This window comes from Stegodyphus dumicola, chromosome 10 (genome assembly GCF_044657685.1).
Source record: "Stegodyphus dumicola isolate Sdum_Otavi_A_Nest chromosome 10, ASM4465768v1".
NCBI classification, from domain to species: domain Eukaryota; kingdom Metazoa; phylum Arthropoda; class Arachnida; order Araneae; family Eresidae; genus Stegodyphus; species Stegodyphus dumicola.
This window is the reverse complement of record NC_140777.1, coordinates 69,243,662-69,264,745: the sequence shown is the minus strand read 5'-3', so window position 1 is coordinate 69,264,745 and position 21,084 is coordinate 69,243,662. Positions and strand designations below refer to the sequence as shown.

The following is a 21,084-nucleotide window of genomic DNA, read 5'->3' as shown; positions in this document are numbered from 1 at the left end:
TCCCAAGCTATTTACGCGGAATATATTGCTGAAAATTAGTCATTATAGACAAAAAGTAAGAAATTTAGAACCAATTTTACAAAGACCCAAAAGAAGTGAAATTCAAAACCAGTAAATTTCAAAATTCCCTATAAATATGAAAAAATAACCAAACCAAAATCATAAGAATTAAAGAAATGTGAAATACTAAATAAATAAATAAATAACCATCACAAAGTATCTGATTTTCCTTATCTTTTATTAGTGGACGCAGAGTCGTATAGAAGACATGTGGCAACAACTGTCTCCAGAGGAGAAAAAAGCAAAACGCCATCTCTATGAGCAGACAAAGAAGAAAATTCAGAAGACAAAATGTAGTCCTGAACAGCAGGAAAAGAATTATAAAGTATTCCTAGAAGATATAGAGGACGCTATGCTGGCCGAAGAACCTTGCTGGAGATACGTCAGTGCCCCTGCTATGGCGCGATTAAGTCTATGGTTCTTTAGAATGTTGCCGGAGCAATTTACTTATAAATTTATGGCCAAGGCAGTGCAATGAAACATTTAATAAACGACTTCGAAAAGATTAGTGAAGAAACTGTATTGTAGTTGGATGGTGGAAAATGACTGCAATCGCTAAAAGAAATGAACTTTAGCGATTGCAGTCATTTGAGTATGTCATTTGAGTATCAGAGTATGTAACAAATTTATGATTGCTTTTTATCACAATATTTTATTTTTATAAAGTACTATTTGTAAGCTCATACGTGTGAAGCTTATCTATACATAAGGCTTATTTTTAATGACCTTATTTATTATCTTTGCATTCACAGGACTCATTTATATTAATCAAAAGTATTCTTGTATTGTGAATGATATTAATTCTCTTTTTGTCTCAGTTGCGAACTATTATATATAATGTTACTGCAATGACCATTTAATTTTATGGTATATTTTTCATTTTCATCAAAGCAAGCTTACTTTTCCATCTTATGTTTAGAAGGCACTCGATTCTCAAGGAAAACAGCGCTAAAAATGTGTATGCGTTGTCTGAGGCCCTAAGATATGAATAAAGCTATTTTACATGGATAACATATGGCTTAAATCAATATTTAAAAAAACGTAAAATGCATTTTAGTAAGTGCTGAAGTATATAAGTTAATATTTTTCGAGAAAACTTGAAGACTTACTACTTGCGCTTTGATTTCTCCTGTAATAATATAACTATCACTTTTTTTTACCTTGCCTGATGCTGTTGCTTTTGTTTTACGATTTAATAAAAAATATATTATTAAAACATCCAAATTTTCATTTGTTGTAATACTTGAAGGTTATCATGTATGAAATTTAAGCTCAAAGAATTTAAAAACTTCACTCATTGATTCATTAGTTCATTAATAAATTAGCTTCCTTCTATGCAACTAAGATGACTTTAATTCAAGTTTAGGAAGAATGATAATTCTGAATTACAACAAACTGTTGTTATATATATAATTAATTGCATAAATTAAAATTATCATTAAATGAACATAGGAAAACTTTAATCCTCACATCTATAACAATCTTTCAATACATTAAACTTTTTTTTTTTTTTTTTACGAAATAAATTTGTGTTGTAATTCCAAACTTAAATTATATTTGTAAACGTGACTTGAAACTTGCTTGGTTTACATCAAGTACTAAGCCGCATCACGTGACTTTGAAACCAGCATAAAAATAACGTAGTTAGCAATAATTTAAAACTTATTTGTAGTTTAGCTTGTGGTTTAACTTAACAACCAACATAAAATTTGTCACCCAGACGGTATAGTGGTTAGGGGAGTAAACCGCTGAGTTGGCTTCCAACCCAGTGTTAAGGAATATTCTTTGATATCGCCAAGAGATGGCGTTAGGAGTCCATCTATTGGCTTACTTAACCTTTCCCCTTCTGAACACGTGACTTGAAAACATATTCGTCTTCTTGAAGGTAGAATTTCGATGCACTACGCAATAGAATTCGATTTAGATTTTAGCTGGAACTATTCAGTTCTTGCCTTTTGAGCATTAAATATTCGATTCAGGCATTTTAGCCTACATTGTATATATGTAAATATTAAGTTTAATTAAAATTTATGGAAAACCCTCCAGGCCATGCATCTCGTCTTTTGGATTATGAGTGATTCGACTTTGATCTAGAACTTTCGTTACACCCAGGTATAGATATAGCCATGCAGAATTGGTTACCAACTCCATACATATATATTCCGAAACAAATAAAAGTATACATACTCATATTCATATATACATTTATACAATATACGTTATCATGGTAGTTAAAGTTTACATGAAGCATGCCAATGAGGTACGCGTGGTCCTTAGTATAAATCAGGTACCATAAATTAAAAATACACCTGTATAGATATAATACAGTGCAAACTTTGTGTATGAAAACCTGGCACAGCATAAATACAAAATTACATATTGAACATACATATCACATACTCTGTTGCTGAAATATTGAACTAGCTTATATAGTTCTGACGTGCATACTGTTATGCTTTGCAGAGCAAGTAATCTGCCTTCGGGTTAATAAATGTGCCAGTTCAAGAAGAGTAAATGCCATATGAAGCTGCGATGTCTATTTCTAAGAGAACTGTGCTTAGAAATGGCATTGTTAGAACCTAATGTGTGTTAAATACGACTCAAGTATGTACTTTATGGCTACTATCTTCCAGCGTCAGAAGAATAATTGCTAGTACAGTAGTCAATTAGTGTTTTCAGTTTCCGCTGGGCAACTCTGTTACTGTGTAGATTCTGGAACCAATTTGGCCAGAATCTGGCTCCTGGTTGCTTGAGGTTGTTAAGTGCTGTGTGTGGACAGGAGAACACAAAATGGTCTGGATGATCCCCCTCTCCACATTCACAGTTACCATTCTCTCTCGAGCCAAAGGGCAGAGGTATGAAGGGAAGGGCCCCTGACCAGTTACGAAATACGTCATGTAATTGCTATTAGTTTGGATTGTTGTCTTAACCTTGGGAATGAGATTGTACACATGTCTCCCTGTAGAGGCTTGATCCCAACATTCTTGCCACATTCTTAGCAGCTAATGAATGTCCGACTCTTTAGGTCTGAGACTGGCCTAAGGGTCGGGACTTCTCGCAAAGTAGATAAATCCGCTGCTTCCTTTGCGACAACGTCTGCTCTCTCATTTCCTTCTATTCCCGTATGAGGGGACGTCCAGATGAGTGACTAGGGGTACCTACGGCGGTACCGAAGGACCCGGGTTCGAATCACGGAGAATACATTAGTGTTTGCAAATGCATAGTGTCTGTGTAGCATGGGGACACTCTAAATATGCGGCGAGCCGAAAGTTCTCTCGTGTGTCTTCGTGGAAGAGGAGAGAGATGAGAGACTCCCAGACAACCCCCCGGACGCTCTTCCTCAAAACTGGGGGTGGAAAATAGAAGTCCAACCTCTCTTTGGAGTAGACTCTAGTAACGATTCTTCCAAGTAATGTGTACACGACGACAACAACATAAAACCTGAAGACTTACTACTTGCTACTGAAGACACATAAGTTGCTTCGGACACAACTGTTGGTATAAAGCTACTATTAATATATAATTCTAACTGCCATATCAAATCCCCACTTACCCCAAAAAGTCCCCCCGGGGGTCAACGTAGAGAAGTCTGCGAAGCTACTGGCTAGGATCTGTACCTAGGCAGTCTCGGCCACGGGGGTATAAAATCACGAGCCTGGCGGTTCCAGAGCCCGGGGTTGGGTCATTTGTATGGCTGGACCCCGGGGGAAAGGCGTAAGACGTATACCAGATGGTTCTGTAGCTTGGCGTGGGATGGCACCACGGTGTTGGACGGCACCGAGTTTGCTAGGTAATGTCCTGATGGGACGCGCTGCCCGTGTAGTACTGGCGGGAGCATTTAAACGACCGGTCAAGTCCATCGGGTTTTCAGGTCACGCCTCCATCGAAAAGCCGAGAACAGGAAGTGGTGACCCCTCGGGCCCGGCCCAGTAAGCGGAGTATTTTTGGAGTTATTCAGTCTGAGGCTAAGAGCCGGTGTGGGACCCGGTTCTCCAAACATTAAGGAATTAGTTTAAAACTCCTAAGTGGTTTTTGTAAATTTGGGCTGAGGCTAAGTTTTGGATTTGTGCCCCACGACTCCAGTCCATAAAGTCGAATTCGTTTTATGTGGCCTACCTGCCACGACCTCCCCCTGCCTGATATGGGGGTTCACAGTAGGTCGATTCCCTCAGTTGCGTAACTATTCGCAGGAGAGGTGTACAAATTTTGATTGATTACCCCAAGAAGGGTACGAGAAGTAAGTAAAAGTAATAACCAAGAAGAAATACATTCTAGAATCACAGACAACTAGCATCCCAAGAGCAACACGGGGCTGTGCCCCATTTGTGTTCTTGTAAATACTGAAGTTGTTTAGCAATAATGATGGCACCTCTTTTGATTTCCATTATGTGCTGGATCTATGTTAGTTTTTGTCAAAAAAACAGGCCGGGGTTTGCGATTTCTGTTCAGGGACAGAGAAACCCCCAGCTTAATCGGCTCTAAATTTGAGAGGGATGTTTTCGCATTAGATAATTTTTGCCCATTTACTGCAAATCTGAACAATATCTGTGATTTCGTGAGAGAAATAAAAGGTGAATGATAATGGTCTAAAACCATTATATAACAAGAAAAAGTGAAAATCAATAAGTATAATTTATGATTGAAGTAGTAATTCTCTACTTTCAATTTTCGAAATCAAAATTGTTAATCAGCAAGACGATGACAACTTGGTTGTTGGCAATTCCCTGTTAGGTAGGGGTCCAGTGAGAACTGCTACCTGTTCTCCGGGTCTGAAATGCGTTAATACTTAATCTTTATTTGTGAGAGTAGGAAAGGGTCTGAAGTTACTGCCAATAGTGTAAATACAACAAGGTTGGCCTTGCATTTGTTCTTTTTGAAGGCCATTCTGAGGTTTGTTTTTTAGACACCGTATACGGAATGAATGCACAGTTTTTCAAGCAGAACTTCTTCGCATTTATCTTGCCGTCAAATGGACCAAGGATAATGGGACAACATCCTCAAGGTACCTTATTTGTTCTGATTCTCTTTCTTCTCTTCAAATTTTGAACAGCATTACCAGCTGCGACAAATTAGTTAGCGAAACCCTAGTAACTGTTAGTTCACTTAGAAATAAAGGAATTGATATCCGCTTTGCTTATGTGCGTGCTCATCATGGTTTCTATGGAAATGAAAGAGCTGATTTCTTAGCTAAAGATGCCTTAAATTTACCCATTGATATCAACATTAGCATTCCAAAGAGTTATTGGAAATCCTTTCATTATAAGGAAGCTTTTAGCTATATGGAATGAGGAATATATTTCATCTTGTAATGCTGAGGTCACCAAAAAGTTCTTTCCTTCTTTTTACCATAGACTGCATTCCGAGTCTTTCCTCTCTATAAATTTTAAAGTGTCTCAGTTTTTAATCTGGTCACAGTAAATTTGCAAGTTACCTGTTTCGTTTTAATCTAAGGTCAAACAATTTACGTGAATGTTCAAAAAGTGTGTGTGTGATTATGGCAAAGCCTCGAGGGCTATCTGCCTAAGGGGAGGGATGCCTTCGTGGAGGACTTTCTAAGGGAAACTGGCTCGTATACACGTTACACATGGGGAAAACCACGAAAACACCCATGCAGCCAGCCCGTTCGCGGGATTCGAACCTCGGACCGAACTACCAGTGTTCAGCGACTTTACCGCTCGGCCGCTGGTGGGCGAATGTTCAAAAAGAGTGCCTCAGGATGTGGAACATTTGTTTTCTCAATCCCTACATTTGATGGCCTACGATTATGCTTACAGAATGATTTGAAAATGTTTGGAGTGACTTGGCCAGTGAACTGACCTGTTTTCATGAAGTCCAGACTTCTGTTCTCTGCTTTTGTTCGTATTATTTATGCATGTAACTTTTAATGTTTTAGTTAACTTGCTTCTGTAAGCCCCGTGTTGTACATCTGGGGTACACGGGGAGTCTGTATGTTTAAAAAAAAGTAGTGTAAATACGGGTATGGAATGTAGACGCAAGGGAACCTGAACCCGTAGAAGGCCGTACTGTCTTATTACTGACAAGAACCCATTATGAAAAGGAGGGAAATGTTTCCATTATTCAAAGAAAAAATACCTGGTTATAGACTAGGTTGGCTTTCCAATCTTACGATATAAATTATTTCCCATGTTAGCTTTATTTTGCCAGAAGTGGTTAGAAAAAAAACTGAAGAAGTCCTTCGAAACTGAGGAATTCTGTGTTATGAGTCAGTGAGTTCAGTGTTATGATTGTTTAAGTGAGTAAATCGTAATACTTTAAATTTACGAATTTTGCATTTAACGTCAAGGAACTCTTTAAATATAATAAATATATCATTAGCTGGAAATTTGGTTCGACGAGGACTATATTGAAGAGTTATATTTTTTTGCTTACGCAGTACATCCCACTCATTATGCAAAAAGCTTTTTTTCCTAAAATTATATGCCGTGTTTTGAGAAATTCTTTAATTGAATACATATTGTGACTATCGTCCATATTTAAAGAAATAAGCCAATAGCGTCTTTTTTCAAGATGATTTCATTATTAGTAAACAAATTAAAGCAAATTTCTTTTCTTTTCAAATCTCGCAACAAAATTCTCCAACGAAGTGAAAATTGATCCTTATTCTGCTTTTAAGACTGTCAGCTTTCAAACAAGAAATCTGGGGAATGTTTAGAAAAGAATGTCTACATATAAGAGAACAAACACTGATGTATTCAAGTATATTTTCTTCCCTAGAACTTAGAACGTAACTAGGAATTTTCAGAACTGTCGATTAATTGTTCGGTTATTGGATGTTATGCTACTTGTGCTCTACAAAATAAATGAATAAAAAATGAGTATTAATATTACTTTTACATTTAATTTTGTTCATTTAATTCAATTTTATACATTTAATTTTGTTCAATCTTGGCACTATTAAGCAGTGAAGTTCAGATGGCAGAAATAAATACATGTACAGATATTAAAGAACAGCTTTATAGAAATAAAACTAAAAGAACGCAAATTTTAAGAGATGAGGGTATGTTTTTTATTTGTGGTGATTTTTTAGCCATTAATTCTTACAACCACATTACCAGTGTTATCTTTATAGTAAAAAATAGAACACAGAAGAAAGACATGCACAAACCAACAAATATTTGTTCTTACGTATTAACGCAAACAAATTGGTGAAACTTGGGGACTTTTATACAAATGATAAGATTGCTATTTATCGTATGTAAGATGGTAGTTTTCGCGCATTTTTTACTTCCTTGTACGAAGTAAAAAGGAAGTATTGTAATCGCGAAAAGTTTCAGGCAGCATATTTCAATGAAAATATCCATTTTGACCGCTATCGAATGCAATTTAACGATGTTTTTGCGTGATATCTGTACGTAAGGACAGAATAAAAGACTCGTTTCCTCCAAAAAAATTATAAAACTGCTTTAAAATGAACTCTGAAGAGAATTTTTCGTGGCGTCTGTACGAAGGTATGTACGTACAAGCGTATCTCGCATAACTCAAAAACGAGTAGCCTCAGAACGTTAAAATTTTTTATATAGGACTGTTATAACATGTAGATGTGCACCTCGTATTTTGGTTGCAATCGGCCGCACCAAACGTATATAAATATATTTATATATATATCCACTCTGTCACCCGGCTCAGTAATCTCAGTTTCTTTACTCTTATATATTTGTAAATTGTACATTTTTTGCTTTAAAAATGATTGAATTATGTTGTTTTTATCTTCCGGTTAAGGATTTTATGCCTTTAGTAAATCTGTACGCAATATTTTTAGAATTATGAACAATTTGAAAGTTGTCTAAGTGCAGCTAAGCCTTTTTTTATGGCGACCATTGATGTTTACATTTGAAACAGGAGACTAGTGGATTTGTTGCCAATCTAGAGAAACTTAGCTTCGCAACAATAAAGATAACGCCTTCATTTATTATTGCCAATTAAATCATGCTTAATCCTTTTTGGAATTTTTTCGAGGAAATAAGTGTTTAAGATTTGCTTCGTAATTTTTAATATAGATATTTTGAGTTTTTATGTATTTTTGCCTTCTCGCGAAGTGAGAACTGAATTAATTGAATGAGAAATACTCAATCGTTTGTGAAAAACTGTTTCTTTTTTGTTTTGTTTGCTTAATTTCTTTCATACATCATTCTAGCTTTATTATAGTATTTGATTAGAACATGTGGCAACGATTAGATAATTCTATTCTTTAAATGATATAAATTTTGTGCATTATGAGTTATAATATGAACGAAATATGATACTGTTAAGTGAATCTATCATTGAGTGTCGCTATGCTAAACAAATACTATAGTGAATTTTAAAGAGTGCATTTATTCTATTGCGGTTTATGCGCTGTCGGCGAAGTAGATTTAATTCAATCCAATAAGTTTAAATGAAATGCAAGCAAAAATATGTATAATTTAATATTCCGTACAAGGAAGTCATGTGGTGTACACATCAGATTTTTTTAGAAAGATTTCCAAACTATTGATTTTATCGTAAATCGGTATACAATATCAACATATGAAAGAAAACACACTTTAGCAATTTGAAAAGCTAATTTGAATTATTAAATAAGTATTACGTGCGACATTGGAAACACAAAACACTTATATCCTTCTTCAAATCTTTCTGTAAAATAACACTCTTCTACTTCCGAAGTGCACAGTGATCTATTTTCGCTTAAAAAGCATCAGAGAAATGCGGAGACTCGGCCACAGCGGCTATCTGGGAAAAGCATTTCCCCACTGTTCCCTTCAGAAAACTTCCAGCAAAAGATTGTATTCCTGCAGAAACTTTATAGCAGTTTTTTTCCATTCCTCGCAAATTTCCAAAGGTCATGTTTTAAAAATAAGTTTAAGGCAAAAAATATCAGGATGGTTGCCAGAGTTTGGCACATTCTCAAAATCTGTTGACTTCTACTAAGGTGACTGCGTTAATACGTAAGTACCCAGAAATTTAAAGGAGAGCGGGGGATTTTTAACATGTCATTATCTTTTATAAAAATTGCATGTTTAAAGAATTTTGCTTACACAGTTACTGATATAAATGTATGTTTTTAAGATATGGTTTAACCGGCTTGCATATAAATGCATATTATAAGAAAGATTCCTAATTAGTTTTTGTCATTTTTTGAATAATTCATATTTTTGATTTCAGTAAATCTTGCTACATTACTAGCCCAGTTTCTTTTTGTATGCTCGCCTGCTGTGCTGCCTGACTATTAGACAGTTACAAAATACAATTATATATATATTACAAAATACAATTATATATATATATATATATATTTAAATGGCGGGCGCTTGCTTATACCGGCATTGCCTGCTCCTAAGGATGTGGTGGTCTCTTTATTATGGAGGCACCTAATAGTTGGGCCACCTTTGCCTATGAAGGCAGTGCTTAAATTGCGCCGGAGCCCGGCTCCGCTACTTCGCAATTTTTAAGATAAATTACAATTATAGCCGGAGCGCACCGGAGCCCCAAATAAGATGAGCCCCGGTACTTCTTTTTATAAAATTGAGCCGCATTTCAAGAAAACAAAATTTAGAATTCCTAACATTTTAGTTTAACAATAAGCAGATCTTGCGATACTCTATTTTCATAGAAATACGAGCTCATGAGAATATGAGACGTTTAAGCAAAGGCCCCTCACTCACGTGCGGAAAACTTTCTCTTTAAGAAGGGCAATAAATTTGGGGGATTTTGTTTAGGAATTCGTAAATTTCTCGCCATGCCATCGTATCTAGTGTATTGTTATCAATGGTTACAGTTAGTTATCCTCTCAGGAAGGAAAATTTGTGTTCTTAAATGTGCGTTAAGTGACAGCGAGTACAATAAGAGGGAAATACTGAGATAAACTGCTCAAGCACGTCCTATACATCATCTTTCCCACAGTATCCACTAACGTAATCAAATACGGGGGGGGGGCGAAAAGCGTAACCAGCAACTTTACATTCATCCTTATGAGTCAGATTCAGGACTCATTTTACCCTTGCTACTTACTGGTGCTTTATTTCAGGCGGGAACCCAGGTCCAAATTTACATTCTTTTGAACTTCACTGCCTTTGAATTACGCAAAAAAAAGGGGCTGAGATAAATTTTGACTTCATTTTTTCTAGCAAAAAATTTCTTTGGTCGCCTTTCGCCTTGGAACTCTAAAATGTATTGCCTAGTAATTTATTTGTTTATCTGTAATCTATAATAGAGATATAGATTTTTTATATTATAGATTATGTAACCTATATCTGTATTATAGATTTAATAATTTATTTGTTTATCTGTAATCTATAGTATAATAATCTGCAATACATATAATCTATAATATTGATTATTTATTTGCTTATTTGTAATTTATATCTATATAGTAATCTATAATATATTCCTTAATAATTTATTTGTTTCTCTGTAATCCATAATATAATAATATATAATACATTCCTTAATAATTTACTTGTTTATCTGTAATCTATGATATAGTAATCTCTAATAGATGTAATTTTTAATATATTGCTTTGTAATTTTACTTATTTATATTGCTTAATAATTTTATTTATTTATATTGTTTAATAATTTTATTTATTTATATTGTTTAATAATTTTATTTATTTATATTGCTTAATAATTTATTCATTTATCTGTAATCTATAACATATTGCTATAATTTATTTGTACGAACTGCTCAATAGTCAATTCAGTCCTAACAAAAATCTTTATTATTCGAAAAATTATTTTCTCTTCCTACTTTCTGTCTTTGAGTGTTTGAAATCATGGAGTATACTAAGAGCCTAAAATTTGCTTTGTTCATTAGTAACCAGCGGCTTACCTATGGTCTACGCCACTGGTTACAGCAGTTTCAAGTTCTCGAAATAACTCGTTGATAACGGAACCCCTTTCCGATTGTTATCAAAAAACTAAAATGTGCACTTTTACAGCTTTAAATAGAAATTCAGGAATCAGATTTTGTTCTTATGCTTTCTTTTTTGATCGAATGTTTGTTTCTAAACGACATTCATATTTCATTCTTCCCATTTTATTTCATTTTATGCTACTAGGAATGACGGCATTTTATTATTTGCAATATTCTTCATACTTTCTGATATGCTCTGTATTCTCATGTTAGACTGACCGGAAATACACTGTATAAAATTCAAAAGTGTTTTCTATAGACAGACTCTTACAATTGTTAGTTCATATAATGCAATATTTACGAAAAGATGATTTTATCTGATGATATTAGATGATTTGTATGTGGGAAATATTCTTGAATATATGAACCAGATTCCGGACGGGAACAACCTTCTATTATTTCTTCATGTGAATATACTATAACTATATTTATCCACTGTGAATTTCTAATCCTCTTAGTTACTGTTTGCGTAGTGTGTTGAATGGTGATTGCATTCATGCTATTAATCAAAGCACAGAAAGAAAGCGTAAAATGGATTTGTCGAAGAAAGCATAACAGTAGGAAGGTTGCCATTAGCAATGGGATGGTATCTCGTAAGATGCGGTTATTACTATTTACTAAGATACTAAGATTGACTAAGCCTGTTGATAAGAAGTCCTAGAAAAGGCTAGGTCCCATATCAGTTCAACACCATTTATACACTTAAGACTAACTCAGTATTAATTGCAAAAGCAAATGTGTACCATAATTTCGTACAAAAGTAAATTCTAAATGTATACCATATTTTCGGACAGAAGGAGTATTAGGTAAGTGTGTTAGAAATACCTTTATAAGTGTACTAGAACTCAACAGCCGCCATCATGCATATGAGAGCTATGTTTATGACCGACGACGAACTTATATTGCTTTTTCTTTTGCAAAAAGGAAGAAGGATTTCTTTTTGTTATATTGCACTGTCTAGAGCAGTGGTTTGCAACCTTTCCTCTCCCATCCACCTCTTTCAACACTGCTAAACTATCATCTCCCCTCCTTTTGAAAAATCTAAAATCATATATATTCTTTTATTTAGATTAATTCTTAATGTATTTTCTAAATTAAACAAGACAAATTTTAGAAAATATTGATAAATAGCAAAACTTGATTAAAAGTAGATTTTTGTATTCATAAACTAAAACTAAATACTTTATAAGGTATTTCTCCCACCTTCCTAGTGTGCCTTCGTGGTTTACTGGCTCCGCACGCTGGGCCGGTATTCCAGAGGTCCGTGGTTCGATTCCCGGCGAAGGCGTTTGCTAATTTTTCATCTCTCCGGCATCCAAAAAAATCCTAATGTCTTTACAGTGGCACTCGAACTAAAAAGGGTTTTGGATGATGACTCTCCACACCCAGGATGTGGCGATTGGGTCTCCTAAAAAAAAACCAGTCGCTCTTTAAAAGGGGGAGTATATTAAGGTATTTCTCCCCCCTTCCTAGTGTGCCTTCGTGGTGTAGTGGTTCTGCAGGCTGGGCCGGTATTCCAGAGGTCCGTGGTTCGATTCCCGGCGAAGGCGTTTGCTAATTTTTCATCATTCCTGCTTTAAAAAAATCCTAATGTCTCTACAACTTCAAAGCTAAATAAAAAGCTGACTGGATTCCTCCTCTGAAACCATGGATTTATCCCGGTTGAGAACACCTGGTCTAGAATTTCAGGAAATGAAGTCTTAAGTTTTCTCTTACTAATTTAAATTATAAGTGAAGTTTTGTACAGAAATTCTTGCCAGCTCTTGTCTCAATTATTTCTCCTAATTTCAATGAAACAACAAAAACCAGTATTGAATGTTTTGGTCTAAAAGTTGCTACAATGTCATATGGAAAGCAAATGCAATCAAATGTGATTTGTAAAGTACTCGTGACCGACAAATTTAAGGCAGCATTGTCACAAACCTCGGATTTGTAAAAATGTGAAATGGTTCAAAAACGCAGTGAAACGAAGTATGTTTGTCCCCAAGCTTTCATTAAATTTGAAAAATTATTCTTCAAAAGATAATTGTTTTGATTCTACAAAAATTATGCAGTCTGAAATTTGGATTAATATATTACTTCAAATGCGTTTTAGATATAAAAGTTATGAAATCATTTCGTTCCCTTTAAAGCGACTTTATATTTGCCTATTTTTTGTGCGGTGCAATTTATAAATGAATTTAAAGAAAAAAATCACACACATTCCATATTTTTCAATTGTACAATCTTTATATGGCAAACTTTACAAAGAATTATTTCAATATATGCAACAATGTATTACATTTTGTACATGGATATTTTACAAGATATCTAACAGAAAAAAAAAATGTTCCTACAATTTAGATCTTCCAATGAAACTAATAAATGCTTTAAAACATGAAACATAGATATAAAAACATTATTAAATACAAGCTTTCAAATAGAAAGCAGTTATTATACTTTGCAACATATTACAGAAAATTGTCTCAGAAGTTATAAAATTGAAAAGTCCTTATGTTATCTTAATATAATTTTGATGCAAACAAAAGCAAGATTTCTTATACTCTGATATTTTTTTGTTTTCATGTTATAATAAAGCTGTTAAATGGATAAATCTAGTTTCATAAATGTCTAGAATTTTTTTTTAAATTTATTGCGCACCAATGGACTTTCATTTTTAATATTTTAAGTTAAATCAAATTATCATTGTGAAAATGTTAATTCAGCAGTATATTTATTTTAACAAATCAGTTCTCCAAGCAATAACAACAAAGAAATTTTAGCTAATGACAGTAACAGAATTTTTTTTTACATACTGGCAATGCATGTGCCAAATTTTACAATAGTACAGTTCCCGAAATGTAAATCAATTTTTGGTGATTTGACACAACATAGTTATAAACCGAAAGCATCATATCCAATAGTTATTTATTTTTTAGAGATATAAAGAATTTTCAATTAAGAAAATTCATAAGGAATGATAAAATATAATCGTATGTATCATTGCATAGATCATAAGTATGTATAGCAAAATGCACTTCTAGTATTTATTCAGTCGCGTCAAAATTGAAATGCATAAGACAGAACACTTCAGCTTCTAAAACAAAGCATTATTGCAACATAATGAAAGTGTAAACAGAGATATATCAAAATAATAATATGCCATAAAATGGAATTTCTTTACTTACAAAACTGTGAATTTAAAACATGTGCGAAACAAAAAGTAAGCTTTTATTTTTCAAAATATTGCACGCAAATACCGTAAAATAAGTGAATACATAATAAAAAGTATTAAAATATTGCATAGTATTTTAAACTTTGGAAACTACCAGTATATTGCGCTTGTTTTGATTTTCCTCATTATATTACCACTACATTTCTGTGCACATGCACAGTATAATGAAAGTTTAAAAAATAGCTTACAATCAGTCTGAATTTTCAGAAAAAAAATTTATCATGATAATACATGGAAGGGATTTACATGGTCATTGAACCATTTCCCACTTAACCCAATTTGATAATTTTACACAAACACTTAAATTCAAACCTACACATTGAATTATGATCGAACTGAACGCTTAAACTAGGAAAAATGTGGCAATTATGTGTACTAGTCTTCACGTTCATGGGATAAATGAAACACATACTGGAAGCAATTTACAATTTGATATAACTATTAATAAAATAATAACAATTTACAAGCGACAATTTTGCAAGGTAAATTTTCTATTTCAACAAAACAGCTCCCTTTGCATAAGTTCCATTTAAAATGCAAAAAATTTACATAAATATTTATGAACGGTAATTTATAAAAGCGTACACTTCCAGTGCCAAGGGAATTTATTTAAGCGTTCATTCTAAAAATCAGAAAATTCGATGAGAGTGACAGTGATGATATTATGAGTATTTACAAAGAAAAAAAATGCCCTCATATGACTGCAGTCATACAGAACAGGTACATGTATGCCATTTTAACACATTTTTAACCATTTGGCAAATTTGGAGAAGAACAATTCATCATGCTTGAAAGCATTATAAAAAAATCAGAAAATACATAACGATAAATTATAAAATCATACGCTAGATTTATATCAATAAATTCGCTTTAAAAAATCTAGTATTACGAAACAAGAAATACTAAAAGAAATTTGATTTGAAATCAGATTTTTAACTGTTTATTTTCCTGAATTTAATTTTCGATGCATTAATTTCTTTACTTTCAGTGCTGCCATCTTTCGTGTAATAAGTCAACTACCCTAGCGGTTTTAACATTTTATATTCTCCACATCCTTAAGAAATATTTTATTAGTATTTAAATCTTCTTGTAAAGCATTATTAACCACTCGTGTTGGAGTTATATGTCACACACATGGAGACGCTTTAGTACCAGAATTGTCAAGATTGCCGATTTAGTCCTACATTTAAAAAAATATCCACCATTTGTGCAATCAAGACACTTGCTTTTTATAGACTTGGCGAATAAGTAAATAGAAGGAGGAAATAGTCTTTTATGTAAATTACGAAACTGTCATAACATGCTGACTATTGCAACAGAACATCTGATGGTACTGAATGAATATGTATCATTATATGAGCTAAGGTAAAATAAAAGCTCAATTTCGTATAATCCAGCATTTTCCACTAACAAAATTAAATTCACTCAGAGTTTGGATTACAATAAACAATCGTCTGCCACTTTTTATACAAGACTGACATCAACAGAAGAGGAATTAAAAGCACTATGATTGTGTGCTTCTTACCAGCATTCCTTTAAACACAGAACAGCTGTACAAGAATCGACAAATTCATTAATGTAAGAAACAATATTTATTTAATTTTTAACATTAAAGATTATCCAATTATTATTTAGATATTATTATTAAATATTATTATAAAGATTATCCAAACACTAATTGCCTTGAATTATTAAAAGAAAGCATAAATATTCTTCTATCAACTTAATCACTTAAAAACCAATATAAAATTAAATTAATTTTAATAAACCGTATTTTAAAAACGGAAGTATATTGGTTTGCAACATGTGCTTAAAAAAAAAACGACTTTTGAAGGGAACAAGAGAAACATGGTCCACAGAAAATGCTAAGAAATGGAAAAAAGTTCCCACTTGAAAATGAGAGTGAATTACTTGAAAAAGAGAAAATTATCACTTTAAGAAAACGCTGGTAAAATTAATTTCTTTCATCAGAAACGGCAAGCTCTGGTATGAAATTTTAGGAGGCAAAAAATCTAAATTGGGATATTGTATCAAATGAAAAATATTCACGTGTCAAGAAATAGCAAAAACCTTTAAAAAGAAAATCAGATATGAATACATTACAAAATGTTATAATGTTTATGAACACACCGGCCATATCTCTGCTTATGGATAATCAGTATTCGGTCGGGTGAATTTTATTTGGAATGAACCTAAATTTCGAGATGTGAAAGGAATAATAAAAAAAAGTTTAATAAATATATATTAAGAAATATATACCAAATTCAATTAACATTGAGGAGCTAAAATTTTGAGAGTTGATTTTTAAAAAACTACTCGTGCGATTTTTACAAAACTTGGTATGGTATAATTTAAGTCGTAGAATCGAAATATGGAAAACGATTGGTATGTTATTTGAGAAAAAGTCCGATTTTGTGTCAAAATACCTGTATTAGAACAAATCTATATATAAATCTAATACATATCCTAAGTCACGCTTTCGAGACATGAAAAACGCAAGTTGAATTTCGTGAATTAGCTCATTCGAACGAGAGATATAGAACTGCCCCCCCCCCGTTTTTTTTGGCGTAGTGAACGTGCACAGTATATTTGAAAGACTAATAGTTATTTTGTTTATCACCGATGAGAAAGTTTGCAAATGCAATAAAAATCCTTTTTTATTTAACACACATGGTTTTTTTATTTAATCTTACTTTTATTTTGGAATACTGCAAACGAAATTTCGAAATTTTTGGGTAAATGCAGCAGAACAAATTTTACAAACTGACTTGTACTCTTTACTGTCAAATAAATAGAGAGATGTCAGCTACATTTACATGAAAAGCATAATAAGAATACTCAACAGAGTAGATAATGGGTGCAGGTTAGAGTGTAACGCAGATGAAAGTATCTGATACAGTATCTTAATTTGGATTATTTTAAGATGCATCTCTCTGCATAAAATTATTAATTAACAAATTTAGTGTACATACATTAATTAATAAATTTAGTGTAAATTAGAGAGCAGTATATTTAATTCACAGGAATTGAATACTTTGCATGAAATGAATGCTCTTACACTGGCAACCATAAATGGGTTGCCAGTGTGAGGGATTAATCCTAAAAAGTAAATCACTTCCACACAATTGTGATTCATGACTTCATAATATAGCCTACTCTTTTTCACACTCTTTGACGAAGGAGTGTTCAGGTACTACAGAGTGACCACTTCTGTTCTAGATCAACCCACACAGAATCCAATCATGTGTTTAGATGACTAAGAAAAATAGTTATAGTAACAATATAACACAAAGCAACTCAAAGGGAAAATACCAATATGGTCAAAATATCATCAGCTGAGCTTTTTTAAGAATACTGGACTTTATCTAACATTTTGCTCGTACAAATCCCTTGCTATTTTCCTGTTTTTTGAATAATATTCAATAACAGACAAAAAGAGGCGGCAAAAACAGAGCATTCCCTAAAATTCTGTTTCAAATGTAGAATTTCCTTTAAATTTCTTTTTACGGGATAATACTTTTGCAAGGGTTTTACAGTGTTCATAACTGTAAAAACTTTTATAACATTTTAAAATCTTTTATTCTAAAAAAAAATATTTTATATATGCATGTAGAGGTAAAATATTGTCTGAAATTTAAAAGTGTAATAAGAAATACACAAATCAATACAAGTGAGTAGTCGAAAAGATTTTGTAAATCATTGTATAAATACAACAAAAACTTTATTCTGTAATAATTTAGAGGAATGGATTTAGAGTTTATATTTCTAAATATCATATAAAACGAATGCATATTCTAAAATGCTAGAACAAGTTTCAAAATGATATTGGTGGCTTAAAATCTAACACTATAAAACATTATGTTTATAGCAATCTTTTGTCATGCTGCAGCATCTTTACAGCAAAAAATTGAAATGAAGTTAAATCAGCATATAGGAAAAAAATGAATGCAATTGATGCTTCCTAAATGAGGTTACATTCTTGAGTTCTTGTTACTAACATTTCTTGCTTTTTTGATCTTGAAATGGCACTCATGATCCTGTTCTTCTTTGACACTGATTCTGACAACAGCCTATGTCACCGTGAGCATGGGAGGCGGCGCTAATTGGTTGGAACCAGACTCACTTGGACTTTGAAAACGCGACATATCTGTCCTGGCGATGAGTGTTGACCGACTGTTGAAATGAGGTTGAATGAGATGATGAACACTGAGAGGATGATGATGATATAAATGGTGCTGGTGGTTCCTAGTAGGGCTTGTGGATCTCACCATTCCATTATTGTCTAATATAGGTTTTGTATCCACTTCGTCATTGCAGGGACTCAACTGGGGAGAGGTATTAGTATGATTATTGTGAACATTGTCCGTATCTTGGCTGTCTGTGTCGTCTGTTTTATTGGAGTCCGGAGTGGGAGCCTCAACACTGCCTGCACTACCCATGTTGTCTTCACTCTCCGGAGCGGTGTCGTTGCCGTCAAGGTAACGAATACATTTCTTTTTCCGCCTGAAAATGCAATAAAACTTTGTTTAGTTAATAAAACCACACAAAAGGCATGAAAGATATAATCATTTTGTTTGACATCGAATGGTAAAGGTATCCAACAAAACTGTGAGACTTTGTGTATTGATTAACACATATATCTTCCTATTTTGGCTTCTTTCACTTCGTCAAATTCCCACGGAATGTAAATTAATTCAAAGGCAGAGTTCTTCCGTTTGAACAGAGAAAGCGCTTAACTACTGGTTGATTTTAACTCATCGGTTTAAGATTTGGCTAACCGCTTGTGCTTCGCGAACATTACGGATGAGCCCGGGTTTCACAGGGCATGCTGATTTTGTATTTCACATTCAGTTTAATTGGAACTTATATTCTGAATCATTCGCAGTTAACAAGGTACACTTTTTGAGATCTTCTAACTACCAAGTTGACATGCGCTTTTATTTTAAACCTTCTAAGGTATATTTTAATTTTATAACAGTTATTTTAATTTTAATATATTTTCTTATTGATTCTTGTTTCAACTGACAACTCCCTACTAGAAGAAGTTTTTAGAATCGCATTAAATGCAAATGAGTTAAATGCAAATGAGTTAGAATGCAAATGAGTTAAATGCAAATGAGTTAGAAGTAGTATTACAGGAAGGTTCAATTTACTTCGTGAGAGAGAGCTAGGAATCCTGAGTAGCGCGCATTTGCCATGCGACATGCGACGGAGAACGTGGGCACCACCCCTCTACCAATACGGTTAATCGGTATAGCGCCACGTCCACCTTTATCTAGATAACTATACGTGTTCATTGTGCTAATATACTAATATATAAACATACATACAAATTTGGTACAGTAAGACCCCGCTTAACGCTGTTTCGTTTAGCACTGTTTCGGTTTAGCGCTCTTTTATTTCAACCCGGGGATTCTCCGAAAATGTGCGCAGCGCTAGGTTTCCAAATAACATATCCGAAACAGTGTAGTTGTGTTTCTTGCTTTGTGGACGCCTTTTTATCATTTGAAATATTTGTTGACATTATTGTAAGCTTAAATTTGTATAATACTATAAGAATTAATACAGTGACAAATATTATGATCTTTAGTTTTTATCATGGGTGATAATAAAAAACAAGAAAAGAAAGCAACCAGAAAAAGCATTTCACTGGAAACTCAAATGCAAGGGATTAGAAGATTAGATTCTGGTGAACGTCAATCTCAAATTAGTGCTGCATTGATTTTGGCAACTTCAACAATAAGGACAATTCTTAAGAATAAAGAAAAAAATACTGTCATCGGCAACTGCAACTACGTCAAGCTCTGCAACTAGAATTACCCGTTCTAGAAATAACATTATAGAGGAAATGGAAAAACGACTGTCTATATGGATTGACGACGAAATTGAACGCAATATGCCATTAAGCCAATCTATCATAATGCCTTCTTGACAAAAAGGCAGAAAATTGGAAACCCAGAATAGACTGAATGATCTGACTGAGAATTTTATTTGTTTTTAAAAGTATATGCGTTTATATTGTTTTTATTTTTGTAAGAAATAAATGTTTGATTTTATTTTTATTAAAAAAAATTATTAAATTTAATGCCTAACCATTTTTTATCCGTCTTCCCTTAACCCCATTATTTACATGTTAAGATAGCCTCGCTTAGCGCTGTTTCGCATTAAGCTCTACTTCGATGGAACGTATCCCCCGCGTTAAGCGGGGTTTTACTGTACTTCATACAGTGGCGCGCAATTGCCTCCGGACTAAGGCTCTCTTGGCACTATTAACGCTCGGCCGTATATTACGAGCCTTCTGATATTCGCCGGCTAGTTTAAATTAAGGGCCAACTACGTTAGATTTGTGTTAGCTTCGGCTAAATTTTTTTTAGTTAGTTCTAAGTTAGTTTTTATTTCTCATTTTGAGTTCAAACTCGAATGGAGGCTTTGTTGTAAGCCCGAGAAAGAGGCCAACTGTTCATCTTATTTTGAGTGAGATAAAGGGTAGTTAACCCTCATTGAGTCTACGACTTCTGTTATTTGAACTCGGCGATAAATCGCTAACAAGTTCACTAGATTTCTCAAAGTTTACTTCAGTACAAAAAGAGTGAGGAAATCTGCAACCTTTACTTAAAGTTCCGATACTTTTAGTTAAAAGGTAAACGATAAGTCATCTAACAGAGTTTACAGTTATTTTGAGGTGATTTTGTAACTTAAAGTAATAGAATATCCACATAAATTAAAGTTCTAGACTTAGACTTTAATTTATGTGGTTATTCTACTGCAGTCTGTTTGTCTTAGGAGAAACAACACTGATAAAAAAATTATCAAAAGTAAGAAGAATATGGTGCAATGCACAGTTGACATCATTTTCTGGGAACCTGTAAGTAAAATGTAATGATTTATGACAATATGT

At 33.4% G+C, this 21,084-nt stretch overlaps 2 protein-coding genes across 3 annotated transcripts in view; one reads left to right on the top strand and one right to left on the bottom strand.

The window, feature by feature from the left end:
• Positions 1-1,278, top strand: part of LOC118182570 (dehydrogenase/reductase SDR family member 9-like) — a 43,620-nt gene extending 42,342 nt beyond the window's left edge. For both annotated transcript variants that reach the window (XM_035351942.2, XM_035351941.2), the window contains exon 6: positions 245-1,278. In XM_035351942.2, coding sequence (XP_035207833.1) covers positions 245-538 — 294 coding nt within the window. In that variant the 3' untranslated portion in view covers positions 539-1,278. The remainder of the gene's footprint in view (positions 1-244) is intronic.
• An 11,901-nt stretch (positions 1,279-13,179) lies between these two features.
• Positions 13,180-21,084, bottom strand: part of LOC118189550 (protein pangolin, isoforms A/H/I/S-like) — a 434,015-nt gene continuing 426,110 nt past the window's right edge. Inside the window, exon 10 of the mRNA XM_085825057.1 lies at positions 13,180-18,689. Within this exon, the coding sequence (XP_085681183.1) occupies positions 18,257-18,689 (433 nt within the window). The 3' untranslated portion in view covers positions 13,180-18,256. The remainder of the gene's footprint in view (positions 18,690-21,084) is intronic.